The sequence below is a fragment of the Malaclemys terrapin genome, chromosome 23 (genome assembly GCF_027887155.1).
Source record: "Malaclemys terrapin pileata isolate rMalTer1 chromosome 23, rMalTer1.hap1, whole genome shotgun sequence".
In the NCBI taxonomy this organism is placed as follows: domain Eukaryota; kingdom Metazoa; phylum Chordata; order Testudines; family Emydidae; genus Malaclemys; species Malaclemys terrapin.
In genome coordinates, this window is record NC_071527.1 from 15647921 (window position 1) to 15666249 (window position 18329).

General features: G+C 59.1%; 1 protein-coding gene across 2 annotated transcripts in view; it reads right to left on the bottom strand.

The window, feature by feature from the left end:
• The window catches only part of LOC128828095 (A.superbus venom factor 1-like), a 42896-nt gene that overhangs the window by 5634 nt on the left and 18933 nt on the right, over positions 1-18329 (bottom strand). For both annotated transcript variants that reach the window (XM_054012458.1, XM_054012457.1), the window contains exons 21-36: positions 16018-16230; positions 15440-15506; positions 14736-14825; positions 13198-13401; positions 12179-12254; positions 11246-11405; positions 10977-11072; positions 10400-10550; positions 9478-9641; positions 6959-7117; positions 6551-6610; positions 6117-6207; positions 3407-3458; positions 2426-2513; positions 1618-1707; positions 1251-1356 (exon numbers count right to left, since the gene is read on the bottom strand). In XM_054012458.1, coding sequence (XP_053868433.1) covers positions 1251-1356; positions 1618-1707; positions 2426-2513; positions 3407-3458; positions 6117-6207; positions 6551-6610; positions 6959-7117; positions 9478-9641; positions 10400-10550; positions 10977-11072; positions 11246-11405; positions 12179-12254; positions 13198-13401; positions 14736-14825; positions 15440-15506; positions 16018-16230 — 1867 coding nt within the window. The remainder of the gene's footprint in view (positions 1-1250; positions 1357-1617; positions 1708-2425; positions 2514-3406; positions 3459-6116; positions 6208-6550; positions 6611-6958; positions 7118-9477; positions 9642-10399; positions 10551-10976; positions 11073-11245; positions 11406-12178; positions 12255-13197; positions 13402-14735; positions 14826-15439; positions 15507-16017; positions 16231-18329) is intronic.

The window sequence follows — 18329 nt, forward strand, 5'->3', positions numbered from 1 at the left end:
CCTGATGCCGGATGCTGCACAAACAGTGAGAGACAGTCCCTGCCCCAAAGAGCTATGAGTTAAGGACGGGTTATTCTGTCTGGAAAATCTGGCTTCGATTCCCTGGGGAATCTCTGTGTACTTTAGGATTTTATCTAGCTGCCTGTCACCATAGTATCTAGGCATCTTCCATGTAAAATCACCAGCGAAGTCCTTTGTGAACTTAATGGAGTCTCTGGCTCTTCTCCCTTTTTGGAGCTAAAACTCAGCTGGGGAAGGAGTTTGGGGTTTGATTTTTATTGTTGAACTTTTATTTCTGTGGCCCATCCTGTACTGCCCCCTCCTGGCCTAGGGTGGAACTGCAAGCAGTCTGCTTCAGTTTCCCTTTAGACCGCCACACACTGCAAAAAAGTATATGTCCAAATTCCCCTGCCCCAGGGTTCTTCTTTACTAAATACAAATAACATTGAATTAAAGGCTTTCCCCTTAGGGTCGGGGGGGGGCGTTGCACAGCCACCTGCCTCTATGGGGGCCTGCATTTCTCCCAGAGCACCTCACCCTTAGGAGAGCTTCTCTCTCAGCACCACCACCTAATGATGGGTTTTTATCATGCCCAGGTGCTCGTTAGTCAATTAACTACCCAGGTGGGCTCATTCCCCTTAAATTAGCTCCTCTCAGGTCTGGATGCTCTGGTTTAAAGAGGCCAGCAAACTGGTGATCATTTCCTTTTGGGGGGGGGGGGGTTAGAAGGGGGTGGAGGTGTTAGTCTTATGGTGGAAAGGCTTTTTCCAGAAAAGAAACTGAGGCATAGAGCAATGAAGTGACTTGTCCAAGGTCACCCTGGGAGTCAGTGGCAAAGGAACCCAGGAGTCCTGACTCCCAGCCCCCACTGCTCTAACCAGAGCTGGGAACAGAACCCAGGTTTCCCCGAGTCCCAGCCGCAAGACTCTGAAGGCAGCTCAAGAGAAGAGCTATCGGTGTAGCTGAGCACCGCGTGAGCTTTACAGCTGTTTTTGGGACAGAGCTATTCTCCCTATGTTATGAATGGGGAAACTGAGTCACAGAGCCACAAGCAGAGCTGGGGAATCAAACCCAGATCTCCTGCCTCACAGGCTAGTGTCCTAGGCACTGCACTGTCTTGCCTTCCTGAAGAGCTAGTGGGGTGATAAGGATCAAGCCTGTTCTGATTCGGTAACGTGCTACATCAGGGCTCTGTCTGACTGTTCGCGGGGGCCAGCGTGCTGAGACGAGCGAGTGATGAATGCTCTAACCCAGGGAGTAGTACTCGTACACCGTCACGGCTGCCGGCTGGATCAGACCCACTTCGAAGTGCTGGTGAGCTTTAAACTTCAGACAATCTGTCTCTTTGCTGGACACCTAGGGAGGAAGAGAAAGGCCCTTAGGAGCTGGAATGGCCCAGTCATTGCAGGCAGGAGAGAGCACCAATAAGGGGGCAAAGGGCCCGATTCCCAGTTACTCCACTCTGCACTTGGCACAGGGGCCATTTATCAGTCACTCTCAAGCATTTATTAATCCATTATCAGTCGGACCTTAATATTAAGTGTGACTGAAAGAGAGAGAGAGAGACAGAGAGAGAGAGGTGGGGAAAGAAAGAAGCGGGCGATGGCCAAGCCGTACCTTGTCTAGATAGAGGATGAGGGAGCCTCTCTCAGACAGGTCCGTGTCCAGTTCAAACTTGGAGATGTATTTGTCCACACGGTTCGTGAGCTGGGCATGGAAACCAAACGGATCAGCCAGTAGAATCCGCAAGATGGATGGTGCCCACTTCAGCCCCCCACCTCTGCCAAAGCTTTGGGGGTGCCCAGCTCTGCCCCTCCTGGCTTCGTACCCCCTTCCCCACCCCCTACTATCTGCTTCTTGCTCTCCACTCTGATCCCATGAACAAGGCTTGGCCGACTGACATCCCCAGGATCTGATTCCTCTCGTGACACCCTGGTCAGGGCATCGACAGTGTGAGTTCTCCTGCACTTCTCACCCTCTCTGGAAGTGGTTCAACCGTGCCTGGGAGGGACCCCGCCTTAGGAACGAGAGGGGAGCACCATCTCCTTGGCCCGTCCGACACCGGGGCTGCCAACGAGGGGGCTGGTTCGTGCCAGTGACACAGTGACATTCCTGTCCCGCTAGGAACCGGGCTGAGAACCCACCAAACCAGCCACCAGCCGAGAACAACTACTGTTGCCCCAAGCTGGGTCGGAGTCTGTGACCGAGGGTGACCAAGAGGTGAAAGGCACCAAGCCCCTGTTTCCTGACCCAGCCAGCATCAGGAGGTTGTGATGCCCTTCCCAGATGGCTAAGTTTGTGTGTGTGTGTGATCCTGGCATGGAAGAGTTTAACCCCCCTGCCTGAACCACCACCACCGCCACCACTCTTAGGTTGGTCCCAGGGGAGCAGTCGACTCCCCGCACGTTGAGGGGGTGGGGCTCACCTTATCCAAGTCGTCCATGTCTGGAGAGAAGCCTGTGGGCATGGAGACGTCCAGGATGGTCATGGTGGAGTCCACCCCTCCCAGGAACCTGGAGGACGCAGAGAGGATTTAGCTAGGAAAACACCCGCCAGGCAACGAAGCGGATCCCTCTATGGAGGCCACTGGCACTGACCAGTGGATGCTGGCTGGATGAAGCCACCGGGGAGGCTGCTAGCCCAGCAGGGTGTCTCCACGGCCCTTCCTGGCTGCCACGGGAGAGGGGAGGCGTGGGTCCCGAGTAGCACAAATTTGGGCGTCGATGGCTGCTAGACAGACCTCCGTGGGGAGCGGAAAGCAGATCCTGGAGGCCACCCCCCAAAAAAATACCCCCCTGGGGGGCTGTGGAGGGTGTTGTACCCCTTTAGGGGGCAATCTAGAGCTTGTACCCAAAACAGCCGGGGTACAGTCCAGAAGATGGGCCAGCCTGGCGGTGAGCTCCATAGCCAGGAAAAGAAAGCTGAATGGGGCTGGGGGAGAGGGTGGGCCTGGAAATCACGCTGGCTGCTGCAGGCCCCAGGGCCCAGATCCTCCAAGGTATTTAGGTGCCTAACTCCCATTGGTTATCATTGCTACAGGGACACTAACCACTAGAGCAGGGGTCTCAAACGTCATTGCGTCGCGACCCCCTTCGGACAAGAAAAGGGGCTACACGACCCTAGGAGGGGGGACTGAAGCCTGAGTCTGCCCGAGCCCCACACCCAGCATGGGGGGCCAAAACCCGAGTCCCACCGCCCCAGGGCTTCAGCCCCAGGCCCCAGCAAGTCTAATGCCAGCCCTGGCGACCCCATTAAAGCGGGGCCGCGACCTACTGCTTGAGAACCGCTGCACTAAACGGAGACGTGGACGCACGCCTCAAGCCAGGATCTGACACGCTCTCTGCCATTCTAGGGTGGGGGGAGACGGCCGGGGGGCCCGGTGCAGCTCCCACCTGGTCTGACTCACCGCATGCAGATCTGGATGAACACAGAGTCCAGGGCTCCTTCTGGCTTCTTGGCTGCAAAGACCCATCAGCACAGGGGGTGTGTGTGTCACATTCCTGTCTCATCAATGGTGTCGTTCTCCCCCCCCCCCCCCCAAGCATTTAAAAATGGTTCCGGAAAGGAAATGCACCAGGATCGTCCCAAATTTATTCCGAGGGGAGGACTCCCAGCTCCTCAGGGATTCCCCCACCCCACTTACAGACACAGTCACACAAGATGGGTACCAAACTATCCCAGCCTGTTCTACACTGGTCCTTATCCTGCTCCCATCACCGCAGTGTCTGGGCGCCTTCCAGTCGCTCATTTAAGCGATACGATTCTCATCTGTCCTGTGTGGTTCCTTGTCTCTCTTTCAGTGCCTCTTTGTCCTTGTATCTCCTCTGGGAAGTGCTTGGGGCCAGACAGTTAAAGGTACGTTGGTGTCTAAGTCTCATTGATTTCAATAGGAGCTAGGAACCTAAATACCTTTAAAGATCTGTCCCTTTGAGAGCCACTGATGAAAAGCACTAGATAAGAGACAGGACTTCTCCTCTCTCTCCAAAGTATTTCTCCGGGCCCCATCGTCCTAGTATCTGAGCACCTCACAGTCTGTCCTCATTGTGGGGGAGGGAAGTCCCATTTCCCCCCATTTCCAGATAGGGAAACTGAGGCACCAAGAGGCTAAATGACTGGCCCAAGGTGTGACAGGAATCTGTGGCAGAGCAGAATTGAACCGCGGGTTCTTGACTGAGCTATCCCTCCCCCTTGACTGTTCACCTTCCTCTGTATGCAGCTCTATCCCATCCCTTCAGTTCCTCCCTTCTTGTAAACAACCCTAATCTTTTCGATCTCTGATATCGGTTTCCAGGGAAGTGTCAGTTGTGACTAGTTTGTTTGCCAAGTGTGGCTGCTTCCTTCACGGGAAGAAAAAGGATCTAGTGGTTACTGGCATGCAAATCAGGAGCCCTAGGGTCTAGTAGTCCCAGCTGTGGGAGAGGGGTGGGGTCTAATGGTTAGAGCAGGGGGGCTAGAAATCAAAACTCCTAGGTTCTAGCCTTGCCTCTGGGAGGGGAATGGGGTTTAACGATCTAAGTGGGGAATGGGAGCCAGGGGTCTATACCCCACCGTGCTGCTGAGTGATCCGTGCCTTAGTTTCCCCATCTCTGAAGTGGCTAATGCGTCCCTCACCACACTGGGGCATAGTAAAGTTCTGAGATCAAAGCCTGTAGAGGAAGCCATTTTTCTTTCAGTGGGGAAATTCATCCACACCCCAACCTGCTTCCCCAGCCCCTTGCGGCTCCTGGCTAATCATGAACCAAGGGGACCATTTCTGGGAGAACCCCGTGCTCAAACCTTGCCCGTGCACCCCTGCTCCAAGCAAGCCCCAAGCAAGCAGCTGGAACCCGGTTCTGAAACAGCCTCAGGCTGTCGGATTGAACTGGTGACCGATAATGCCACTGTTATACAATTGCAACAAGTCTTGTCAAAGCGTGTCATGGAAAAGTGATGATTTGCTAAGTAGGATTGTCCTGTTTATATGCATGTATCAGCTGTGTACCTAAAGTGATGACTATTGCCCAGGGACTTGTATTTTACACCTGTGCTGTGTTCCTGGGTAACACCCATCAGATAAGATTTACATCAAGGCTAGACAGCTGTGGGGTGATGGCCCATTAAGGACACTTCACTCTAACAATGGGCCACAGACAATGGCTGCCCCTGTGAATTATCAAACTTCCCAAGGAGGGGTGATATGCCCATGTGACCCGGACTCCATCTCAGGCCAGTAACTTTGCCCAAACAGAGACAGTATGTCCCCGGGCACATGGCAGAGGATATAAAAGACCCCTGAGATGGCTTCATTTTGCAGTTGCCTGCCCTGATTCTCTGGCCTGTGGATTTACAATTAGAAGGAGCATTTTGAACTATGGACTGAGGACCTTCCAGTCTTTTGGAAGTTCCCAGAGAGACTTCACAAGCCAGCCGTCTATTCCATCATTGCTACAGGACTTTGCAATTATTTGTATGTACACCTCTACCTCGATATAACGCTGTCCTCGGGAGCCAACAAATCTTAGTGTGTCATAGGTGAAACCGCGTTATATTGAACTTGCTTTGATCCACCAGAGTGTGCGCCCCGCCCCCTGCGTTATATCCAAATTTGTGTTAGATCGGGTCGCGTTATATCAGGGTAGAGGTGTATATGATCTATTAACCGTTATTATCTCTTCTTTTCTTTTCTTATTAACCCTTAGTTTTAGTTACTACAGGATTGGCATCAAGATGATTATTGGGTAAAATCCGAGTTATAGATTGACCCGGCTAAGTGGCTGATTCTCTTGGGATGAGAAGGATCCTACAATTGGATTAAATTGGTTTTCCGTAACCACTCATCATAAAGTCTAGTGCCTGGGTGGTGAGCCAGAAGTTTTACTTGTCTTACTGGTTTGCTATAATCTCGTGACAGAATAACCACCGGTGGGGGGTGAGTCTGCTCTATTCTTCACCAGTTTGTCCTGAATTTGGCGTTCTCAGCTGTGCCCCATTGAGGCCTGGTGACAGAGCTCTGTTCCTCAGCCAGCTCGGAAAAGGGGTAAGCTGCATGGACGTTAACCCCTTTCTCACCAGGGTCTTGCGGCCTGGCACCCCTCAAACCAGCCCCCCTCCCCCGATCAGGAATCCCAGCTCTTTACCATCAGGTGCCCTTTGCACAGAGACGCTAAAGTCAAACTTCTTGCAGGCTGCCGCCCCCTCCGTCAGGGGCGTGTAATAAACCGTCATCACCTGGGAAAGAAAGGGGCGATGAGTGGAGGGATATTGACCAGGCTGCTCCGGCCCAGGGTGTCTAGGGGGAGGGGTCTCAGGGAAAGCCAGGCTGTCGCAGGATTCCCAGGGCAGATAGAAACGACCAGACCTGAGAGAAGCTCGGGATGGAACGAGGGACGCGGCCTCCCCAAATCATGTCATTGCCCGGCAGCCCTGCTCAGATCCATCCAGCAGGGGGCAGCACTGAGATGGGGGGTTGCTGCCCCCTCAGAACCAGGAGGACCCCTGCCAGCTGGGGAAATGGGCTTTCGTCCAGGAGCCCCCTAGGCCGATGGGAGGGTTCTCAGCAGCCCATACGTACCGACAGGGTCCCTTTGCCGTGTCCTTTGGCCGAGATGGTGAAGCCATCGGTCAGCTTGGTCTGTGGGAGAGGGTAGGTTAGCGTCCACGTTGTCCGAGACACAAGTGGTTTGTTCCCGGGCAAGGCTGGGTTCCCCCACTTTCTGTAGGGGGAAGGCACTGCCCCCTACCCATGGCACCTCCTCACCCTAGGGCCATCCCCCTCCCCGCTTCTTCACACATGGCCGATTTCCCACCCTCCCCATGGCCTCTCTCCAGGGTGACCATGCCATCTCCGCCCACGCAGGCGAGCCCCCTGCCATTCTACCAACCCCCCCATGCCTGCGTCTGCTGCCATTCACCCTTGTGCCACCCTCACCCTGGCGGGGCACTCAGCCCAGTCCCCCCTCTCCACGCCCCTGGGACTTACTCGCTCCGTCCGGGCCACCATGGCATTGTCCCTGTTGATCCTCCAGAGCAGCGGCCTGCTCCGACCCGGCAGGTTAATGGAAACGTCCAGGGCCATGTCCTTGGTTTCCGACACATCCATCTGGTACTGGGCCAGAGCCTGGAAGACCATGATCGTGGCCTGTCGCGAGGAAGGGGCGCGGGGGTTAATACACAAGGACTCAGAGGAACGCCCAGCAAACCCAGCAGCAAGACCCCTGCAGCCGGGGCGGATGGGGTGCAGGGAGGCTAGAAATTCAGTGGCAGCCCCAGGGAGGCCAGTGGAAACTGCAGCTTTGGGGAGATGGGCCCCGAGGAGGTGGATGGGGTTGCGGGCTCGACTCATCAGCTGGTGATTTGCGCTAAACGAGGCTCATCAATGAAAGAGAGAAAATCTTACGCCACAGCCACAAAGGGGAACTGTGCTACTCCGCGGAGCGGTGACTAAGAGCAGGGAGGGGAGTTTTCCTCTGTATACGGCATTGGTGAGACTGAAACGCTGCCCCGGGGGCGCTGGAATGGGGAGGGGGGCCATGGCCCCATCACTTTTTACCGGGCAAGCGACAGCAGGGAGGGGGCAGAGAGGAGTGAATGGGGGGCGGGGTCTTGGGGGGAAGAGGCGGCACAGGAGTGGGGCCTTAGGGGAAGGGGCAGCACAGGAGTGGGGCATCGGGGGAAGGGGCGGCACGGCGGGGGAGGCTGCGCCTAGTTCTGGTGTGTGCAACAAAGGACGTGGGAATATTGGAGCGAGTAGAAAAGAGCCACGAACATGATTCGAGGGGCTGGAGAAAATGCCTTTAGTGAGACACAGAAGGAGCTGAATCAGTTTCTCAAAGAGATCAAGAGGTGACTTGCTGACACCCTTCGTGGGGTGGGGGTGGGGGAACCCCGGGTTCTAAAGGGTGCTTTGATCTAGTGCAGGAACGCAGAACAAAAACAAACAATAAGGCCAGACAGGACCATTACACCATCTAGTCTGACCTGCTGGATTTCACAGGCCAGGGATGTCACCCAGTTATCCCGGCATTGAGCCCTATCACTCTGCTAGGCTACAGAAGTCCTTCCTGGAAGATACTTTAGTCATTCTCTGCACTCTGCGACATGCTCCGTAGACTGCCTGCTTTAGTCATTCTCGCCACTGAGCACAGCGGGCTGTCATCAGTAGGGACCAGAGTGAACACATACTTCTGATGAGCCACAGCAAAAAAGGAGCAAATAATACTCCACCACCAGCATTAGCTCCTGAGGGTTCGAACACCACAGTGGGCTAGCCAGGGGCCAACACCTTTCTCCCACAGCCAAGTCAGACTGTCTGCAGACTCAGGCAGGTAGCGCTGCCTGGGTGACCCTTGGCTGGCAGCTTCCATAAAAGGCTAGAAGTGGAGATTCCATGGCACGATTCTGTGACCACGGGGCAGAATCTGGGGCTTCATGGGATCCGCTGGGCCCTGCTTGCGCATTGTGGGGTGAGACCTGACCCAAGAGGCGGGTGTTTCAGACACAGCCCAGCTCAATCTCACCAGACCGACCAACGTGTTCAGTGAGCCGCTGGCAAGATTTTAACAAGAAGCTCCCACAGCAGCTGCCCCCTCAGTCTGTGATTAACCCAGGGCAGCCGGGCTGCGCTTCCCCCTTGGAACAAAGAACCCTCTGTCTGCCAGGCAGAACAAAGGGCTGATAGCAAACGGCCTTGGCAAGGGGCTGTGGGAGGGGCTTTCCTAGGAACTGGGAGGGGCACAGCTAGTGCTGGAGGCTGGCAAGGAATGGGGGTGTGAGTCGAAGGCTTTGGAAAGGGGATAATCCTGGGGCGGGGGCATAACCCCTCCTTGGGTAGGAGGCAAGGCTCTGGAGGGGGCAAATTCCCTTCGGGGGGGTAAAGGCTCTGGAAGGGGGTAACATATCTCCTCATGGGGACTGGGGGTGGGGAGGAATACCAAAGGAGATGTATTCCCTCCTAGAGGCAGCAGTGGCAACGGGGGTCTGAGGGTGGTAATCCTGGGGTGTCAGGAGGAAGGGGTGTATCCTACTTCTGGGGGCTTTAAGGGGGGGCGGAAGGCCCAACCCCCAGCAGCAGAGCAGTGACCCACATCTCACGTCAATCTGGCCATGGGGTTTCAACAAGGAGCTCCCCAGAGGGGAGGGGAATGCTTTACAAAGGGGGGAAATCACTGTGCTTTTCGGAGGGGGAAACTGAGGCACGGAGCAGGAAAGGGGCGTGTCCGAGGTTGTGGAGTAACACAGTGGAAAAGCTGGGAAGGGAACCCAGGAATCCTGCCTCCAAGTCCTATGCCCTATCCGCGGGGCCAGGCCACCCCAGGACATAAGCCTCCCTAGGATGTGGCATAGTCTCCCCTGGGACAAATACAAGCCCCATGCCAGGAGCCGTCCCCAGAGATGGGATGATGCCCTGGACCTAGGCAATATGCTCCTCACCTGCCATTTCTCACGTCACACGTGGGCCGCCTCCTGCCTGGGCCGGGGCTCTGCAGTCGTGATATTTACCTGGGTCGAGCCGTAGCCTCCGCCGTAGTACCGCTGCTCCGTCAGCCACCGGACAACGGGCCCCGTCAGCTCCAACCTCTGCTGCTTCAGCAAGGCCAGCAGGGCGTAAGAGGTGGATTCGATGGAGTAGAGCCGGGAGTGGGGGTCGGCCCAGTGTGTTCCCCCTGCGGAGCAGCAAGGGACCCGCCCCGTCACCTCCACAGCCGGCAGCTAGCGCGGAATAGCTCGGTGTGGCTGGGAGCAGGGAGGGGTATCGGGTGGGCCCGTTGTCCTGATTTTGGGGGCAGGGAGGCAGGATACCAGGTTGGATGGGCCCATTGGTGTGATCTGATGGTGTAGTTATGGGGGAGAGACACAAGGCAAGGTGGGGCTATTGGTCTGATCTGAGGTGCACAGGCGCTGACAGCCCTGGAGCACCCCTGGAAAAAAAAAGTGGGTGCTTAGCACCCACGAGCCACAGCTGTTTGGCGGCACCCCCGATCAGCTGATCGGAAGCGTTCCCGAACAGCTGATCGGGGGTGCCGCCAAACAGCTGTTTGGTGGCTGGGAGGGGGCAGAGAGCAGCATGCAGCGGGCAGGCGGGCGCCTTGGGGAGGGGGCGGAAAGAGGCAGAGTGAGGGTGGGGCCTCGGGGGAAGGGGAGGGTGGGGGCAGGGCCTGGGGCAGAGCGGGGGTGAAGCCCCCGGGGGAAAAGAAAAACTCAGCACCTATGCTGAGGTAGCAGGAGATACCAGGCCCATGGCTCTGACCCAATGCAGCGCTGGGGGAGATCTCAGCCCAGCTGGGCCCGTGGGTCTGATCCGCACAGCGAAGGCGAGGGGGGATACGAGGCTAGTCAGCCCAATGGCTTGCTCTGGTTCAGCGTCTCTCCTGCTGCCCGGCTGAGACGCAGACGTGGGTTCTGGAGCCAGAGACTCGCTCACCCGTGGAAAGCGCCATGAGCCTCTCTCCTGCTCCGGCGTGGCCCAGCAGCGCCAGCGCATAGGACGTGATGGCCACGGAGTAGGGTTTCTTCAGGTCTTTCACGCGCCTTGCCAAGTAATCTCCAGCCTTCGTGATGCTTCTGCCCAAGCTCTGAAAGGCACCGAGACCCCGGAGCCCACATTAAAGCCCAGAGGGGAGACAGCGTCAACTGGGGAAACTGAGGCACGGGGAGGGGAAGTCATATTTTCCAAGGTTAAATGGTGAATCTGCAGCAGAACTAGAATAGAACCCAGGGGTCCTGACTCCCAACCCCCCTGCTCCAACTACTAGACCCCACGAATCTTGACTCCCAGCCCCTTGTCCTGACTACTAGACCCCCACTCTCCTCCCAGATCATCCTGGGATAGAACCCAGGAGTCCTGTTGCCCCGTCTCTTCCCACCCCAGAGTTGGGAATAGACCCCAGGAGTCCTGACACCCAGTCCCCTGGTTGCTAGCCCCCAGTCCTACATTCTTGTCACTAGATGAAAAAATGCCATGTGCTAGACTCGGTGGCCTTGCGGGCTGCATGACTCACCTCCACATACCGCTGACAGGCGTCTCTGGCCTCCACCATAGCGATGACAACGAAGGCCGTCAGAGAAGCATCCGGCTCTGAACCTTGGTACCCTCCCTAGGGAGAGGAGGGAGAGAAAAGGCTGGGTTTCCGGAAGGCTCCGCATCCCATGCCCTGTGGGCCCCATTCCCAGGCGCTGCCCGAACTCGGAACCCGGCTCCCGAGCTCCCAAGCTGCTGGAGCAAAGTGACACCAGCCCCAGATCCAGCCCCCCAGGGCGAGCAGCTTACCACCATCTCCCCGTGGATCACGGGGGCATCCTCCTGGAACGCCCCGTCAGGCTTCTGCTTGTGCAGGATCAGCCACTTCACAGCCCCGCACAGCACCTCGGGGTCGATAGCGATCAGTTCGTAGGCCAGGGCAAAGACCTTCACCACGTAGGCCGTCAGCCTGCCGGGAGGAAAGGCAGGGGTGAGCGGGGGAGGAGCAGCCAGCCGCCCCGACCCCGTATTAATGTGGGTCACTCTTTAAACGAAGGGTACATTTGTAACGGGTTAATATGCCCCGGAGACGAGTCGCAGCCTTATCGATTACTATCAGCCGGGTATAAGAGCTGGAGACTCGAACAATCTCTTAACCAGTTCTTGCAACAGCTCTTAACCATTTGTTAATCTAAAGAGTGACCATAAGCTGTCTTATGTTTGAACCTAGAGGCTCCCAACTGAGATCACATCCTACCCTTACCTCACTGTCATGCTGGGGACTGCCCGGGATCCCAACCAAGACTGGGCCCCCCAGCCACGTCGTAAGGGGCACACTGCACAGACCCCGACCGAGATGGGGGGCTTCATTGTTTCAGGTGGTGCCCAGACACCGACTGAGATCAGGGCCCCATTGTGCCGGGCGCTGCGCAGACCCACAGCCAGCGGCAGTCCCTGCTCCAAAGGGCTCACAATCAAACCAGACAAAAGGAACGGCCTTTAACCCCATTTTACTGATGGGGAACCTGAGGGCCAGAGCGACAAAGGGACTTGCCCAAGGTCCCACACGAAGATGTCAGCGGAAGAGGCAGAATTGAACCCAGGTGTTCTGGGTCCCACTCCAGTCCCCCCTGTGACAAGGCCAGCAGCAGGAGACTTTAGCAGAGTCTCTGGAGTCAGATGTGTGTTAGGACAACAACTCAGCCCCAGTTCCCCCCAGGTTTCTGTCCCCCCGCGCTTTACCAGGTGCTCGCTGGTCTGTTTGTGAAGGCTGCATAGGAGTTATCTGCTTTCCGGTAAGCCAGCTGCTGGGTGTACCCTGAAATCGAGAGATCAGAGATGGGGCCTGAGCTGCAGAAGTTAAGATCTGGATTCCCAGTTTGAGGTGCTCAGCCCAGCTGTAACACGCTCTGCTCCTGCAGCTGGGCATGGAACCCAGGCGTCCTGAGGCCCACCCCCGCACTGCTCTAGCCCACTAGTCCCCATTTCGACTCCCAGTCCCCACTGATACCACTAGACCCCTCTGTAGCTCTTTCATCTCATGATCTCCCGGGGCTCCTTGCTAGCCAAGGAAAGTACAGATTGCCACAGCATCTCCACCCCCCAGGGACGAGGACCTAGCCCCACGTACCCACAGTCCCATCCCCTTTGGGTTAGACGCTGCATCTCAGTCTCCCTGACACTGAGCGATACTGCCACAAGGCGACGGCTGCTGGTGCAACGCATGTCGTAAGCAGCACAGGCCAGGATGAGTGTGTGACCTCGGTGCTTCCCAGACACTGCCGAGACTCCCCTCGTGAAGGGGTGATCCCAGCTGGAGTGCAGGGTCTTGCTCCCAGCTGGCTCCCAGCCTCCTGGTGGAGGGGGCAGATTGTGGGCATGGCCAGAGCATGCTGCACTATGGTTAGTCCCCGATTCCCATACCAGAGTAACTCAGAGCAGCCCCAAGGCTGCTGTTGCTCACTCCAGGGGCCAGGAAAGGCCCTGCACAATCCTAGAACAGGGAGAGCACCAAGGGGGTTTAAAGCCCTGCCCCACGCACGGGAACTGGGAATCAGGCCCCTGCGTCTAATCCACCAGGTTCCTCAAGGGACTGGGACCCGGCTCCCTTACAGACCCCAGGCTCCCAGCCAGCTCCGCTCTACTCAGACAATTCGGCCAGGGCGGCTCAGTGCCCGGGGGCAGGACGGAGCAATAGGAGCCCCGGCGCTATTGCTCCGTGCCCGGCCCACCTCCTCCCCCCCACCCAGAGAGAGATTCACCCCGAGTGATGAACTTGACGGCCTCCGCCCTGCGATCCACCCCGAGCCTCTCCCATTGCCGGCTGCTGTCCAGGTAGTGGGTGGCGATGACAGCGGGGGTCATGCCGATCATGTTCTGTTCCCCGCAGCCCGCCGGGACCTGGATCAGGTGTTTCAAGTTGGCGCCGTCGATGGAGTTCTCCACTGTGTCGCCCACAATGTCCCCTGGGCAGGCCGGTCGGAGAGGGTGAGAGCTGGGCAGAGTCTGTCATACCGGGCCCTCCCCACCCCCTGCTACCCAGTCCTCACCCGCCCAGGCCAACCTCTTCCCTCCTTTGTCCTGGTGGGCATCAAGCCCCACACCCACCCCTCAAAGCCAGCCCCCCTCTCAGCTGCTTCCCCCCCAGTGCCCCCAGTCCCGCCCCCTCCTCCCATTACCCCCCAACACCAAGTCCAGGCCCCTCCCCACCTTGTTGGGCGCTGCACCCTCCAACCAGGGGTGCCAGAACAGGGGGCGCCACGGCCACATCACTTTTTACTGTCCGTAAGGGCGAGCGATGGGGAGGGGAAAGAGAGGAGCGAGCGGGCGGCGGGGTCTTGGGGGGGAAGAGGGAGCGGGGCCTCGGGGGAAGGGGCAGTGTGGGAGATGGGGGCATAGTTTGGATGCCAGTGGCCCCCTAACTTTTAGGAGCATTTTAGGATTGCCAACTTTCTAATCTCTCAAAAGCAAACACCCTAGCCCCGCCCCTTCCCCTAGGCCCCACCCCTTCCCGAGGCCCCGCCCCCACTCACTACATTCCCCCTCCCTTGGTGGCTCGCTCTCCCCCACCCTCACTCACTTTCACTGGGCTGGGGCAGGGAGTTGGGGTGCAGGATGGGGTGAGGGCTCCAGCTAGGGGTGCGGGCTCTGGGGATGAGGGGTTTGGGGTTCAGGAGGGGGCTCCAGGTTTGGGGGGCTTAGGGCTGGGGCAGGGGGTTGAGGCTTGGGGTTGGGGCGTGGGCTTACCTCGGGCGGCCCCCAGTCAGCGGTGCAGTGGGTCTAAAGCAGGCTCCCTGTCTGTCCTGGCCCCACGCTGCGTGTTCCCCGGAAGTAGCCAGCCGGTCTGGTATCTAGACGGGGGGGCCAGGAGGCTCCGCACGCTGCTCTCACCCACAGGCACCGACCCCCAGCTCCCATTGGCCGTGGTTCCCAGCCAATGGGAGTGTCGAGCCGTTGCTCAGGGTGGGCGCAGCGTGCAGAGCCCCCTGGCACCCCCCCGCCTAGGAGCCGGACCTGGTCACCCTAGAGAGTCTGCCGCTCCTGCCGCCTATCGCTCCTGGACTAATGAGATTGCCCGCCCTTGTAAAGCGCCTGGAGAGCTACTGATGAAAGCTAGGGAGTGTTCTGTCCCTAGCCACGCAGTTGGGGGATTCGAGGGCTGATCAGAAACAGCTTAAGTGCCCACTGCTAACGGGTTAAAACGAGGTGGATGGGGACCTCTTGCTGCCATCTTCCCTACCCCACTACCAGCTCTCTCCTGCACCCATCTCTGCCTACTCCCCTCCACCCCAGTCCTTACCCTTCACGCTGACGAATGTCACTGGCTCGGTGTTGGGGACCACATTACTCATGTCCACGGGCCCGATTGTCTCCAGCTGCTCCCCAGAGGCTGCAAGAAACACACAGATCACAGAGGGAAGCACCCCCGGAACGTATCAGTGTTGGCGTGGTGAGCAATTGAGACCAGAGCGTCTAGAGCGGCTCTTCTACCCAGAGCCCTGCAGTGTCCAAAGAAGGCTCCCAATTTAGGGCATTTTAGGAACAGAGGTTTATCTTCCCGTGTGCAATTTTGGGGCATCCCGCATTGCCACGAAACATACAAGCTGCTTGGGGTGGGGGCCGGGGGGCGTTTGATTATGGGGGGAATCTTCAGAAACATCTCACCTCCTTAAACTGCTCTCATTTCATTTGTATTTTGCCCCGAACACCCCTCATGCTAGCTGGGCTGGATCCCCAGAGGCACACTTGAGCTAAAGGATTAGCTCCATTAGCTGGCTGCAGTGGTAGGCTGTTATCAGTTGCCGTTCAGCCTCTAAAGGCAGCCATATCCCACTCAGCACAGCACGGTGCCTTGTGACTCTGGGGGGTAGGTGGAACCAGCCCCATAAAGCCACCAGCTCCTCCCGACACGTTTGATAAGCGACCAACTCTCCGGGGAGGGGGGTGGCGGATTTCGAAGCAGAGCCTCGGGCCCACAGGGGGCGACGCCCCAGCAGGTCCTACCTGAGCCGCGGGCAGTCGGATCCAACAGGACGCTCTTGATGTTCTTAAAGATTTTCATGCCCTCAGGCTGCAGGAGAGAAAAGCCAGACAGGAGCCAAATGGCTCATTGAGGAGGGGGGGCACACTGGGCGAGGTCTCTGCCTAACCCACCCCCTGATCCTCCGTATACCAAGCCCCAGCGCTGGGAACATTTGAGCACCAGCCACTAACGACCAATGGCAGAGAACTAACCCTGCAGGCTGGTGGGCATCTCCCAGCCACCCTCCCACACTGGCATCAGCTAGTAGGACCCCCAAGTCGATCCCCTACTGAGCTCCAGCACCCCAGGGGCACAATACCCCCCTCCTCCCCCTAGCACCAGGGACGATTCCAAGGGGCAAGCGCCCCCAGCTGAGCCAGCCACTTTGTTCATTACAGCGCAACTGCCCTTTGCACCATCCCCTACTGAGTTACCCCCACTTCTTCCCTGGAGGTCTCAGCTAACTTCTGAACAGGCCCATCCATGCTTAGCTTAAAATCAGCAGCACGAGCCAGTCAGCTGATGCCGCGACCTGTAGCCAGCCGTCTCTGACACTTACCACCACCCTGAGCTTCTTCTTCACGCCGTCTGCGATGGGGAGCCCATGGACGGCCGCTCTCACCTCCATCTCCACCTCCCCCACCTCCAGGGGGATGATCACGTAGGAGACGGCTCGAGAGGCTCCGGCTTGGATCACCAGCTCCTGCTGGAACCGGCTGTCGCGCCTGCTGGAGCTGCAGATCTTCTCGTTGTACATCAGCTCTACCCGGATCTGCGAACCACAAGCCAAGTAGCTTCGGTAACAGCCACACAGGGGGAAACCATCCTGTGGGTTCGGCTGGTACCGCTCCAGGAACCACCTAAGCCCTCAAAGTAAGGCTAAGTGCCGCCCTAGGCCTTGTGAGACCCAGAATCCAAAACCCCGGATCCAAATACCTGCACATTCTAGGGTAGGGTTACCATATTTTGTGCCTCCAAAAGGAGGACACTCCACATGGCCCCGGCCCCGCCCCCAGCCCCGCCCACGCCCCCGCCCCAACTCCACCCCTTCCCCAAAGTCTCCGCCCCCTCCCCTGCTTCCCGCGAAAATTTGATTCGCGGGAAGCCTGAAGCAGGTAAGGGGGGGTGTGGGGGGGAGGAGGCGCGGCCCAGGCTGGCCCCCCAGCGGCTCCAGCCTGGGTCGGCTCCGGCCCTGGGGTGCCGGCCCTGGCCGACCACCCCCGGCCCGCCCAGAACTGCCGGCCCCTGGGCCCCCGGCCGAGCACCCCCGGCCCGGCCCCCGGGTCCCCGGCCCAGCAGCCCTGGCCCGCCCAGCAGCCCCGGGCCCCTGGCCCACCCAGCACCGCCGGTCCCCGGCGGCCCAGCGCACCCCCCGGCGGCCCGGCACCGCCGGCCCCCGGCGGCCCGGCGCACCCCCCGGTGGCCCAGCGCACTCCCCGGCCACCCAGCACCGCCGGCCCCCAGAGGCCCGGTGCACCCCCCGGCCGCCCAGCACCGCCAGCCCGGCGCACTCCCCGGCCACCCGGCACCGCCGGCCCCCGGCGCACCCCCTGGCACCGCCGGTCCCCGGCGGCCCAGCACACCCCCCGGCGGCCTGGCGCACTCCCCAGCCGCCCGGCACCGGCGGCCTGGCGCACTCCCCGACCCCCGGCGCACTCCCCAACCCTCGGCGCACTCCCCGGCCGCCCGGCACCGCTGGCGGCCCGGCGCACCCCCCGGCCACCCGGCACCGGCGGCCTGGCGCACTCCCCGACCCCCGGCGCACTCCCCAACCCCTGGCGCACTCCCCGGCCGCCCGGCACCGCCGGCGGCCCGGCGCACCCCCCGGCACCACCAGTCCCCGGCGGCCCGGCGCACTCCCCGGCCACCCGGCACCGGCGGCCCGGCGCACCCCCCGGCACCACCGGTCCCCGGCGGCCCAGCACACCCCCCGGCGGCCCGGCGCAACCCTAGGCCGCCCAGCACCGCCGGCCCGGCGCACCCCCCGCCGGCCCGGCGCACCCCCCCCCTGGCACCGGCGGTCCCCGGCAGCCCGGCGCACCCCACACTCCCTGGCCGCCCGGCGCACCGCCGGTCCCTGCTGGCCCGGCGCACCCCCTGGCCGCCCGGCACCGCCGGCTCGGCGCACCCGCCGGCCCCGGGCCAGCCCCTGGCCCAGGATTTTCCCGGACATGTTTGGCTTTTTGGGATTTCCCCCCGGACGGGGATTTGAGTCCCAAAAAGCCGGACATGTCCGGGAAAATCCGGACGTATGGTAACCCTATTCTAGGGAAGTTCTGATCCAGATCCAAACTGCATGTCTGGCCCCGGTCTCCATTATGGGTCAGAACCAGAAGCCTGGATCCAAATACTCCACAAGCTATGGGAAAGTTCTGATCCAGATCCAAACTGCGTGTCTGGCTCCAGTCTCCACTGTGGATCAGAACCAGGACACTCCAGAAGTGGGGGTAGGTAGAGGAGAGTTCTGATCCACACTGCAAACTTGGTGGCTGGGGTCTCACCTCTAAGTAGCTTACCCTCCAGACCCCCACTGTGTTCTTCACCCCAGTCTACCCCTCCACCCTCTGGGGCACCTGGCACTGGCCACTGCTGGAAGACGGGACACTGGGCTAGATGGACCTGTGGTCTGACCCCTGTGACCGTTCTTATGTTCACCTCAGTATGTCACTGGTAACCTCATTCCAGGCAGTGATATTCTCCACAACAAATCTCGTTTTCATCCATAGCCGATTAACCATTCACCCTCCTCATGTAAAAACCTTGGCTCACTTCACGAGTGTATGTTAGTTAACCCCCCCCTCCCGGAAGTGAGTAAATGTAATTAGCCCCCTTTTATAGACAGAGAAACTGAGTCACAGACAGATGAAGCAA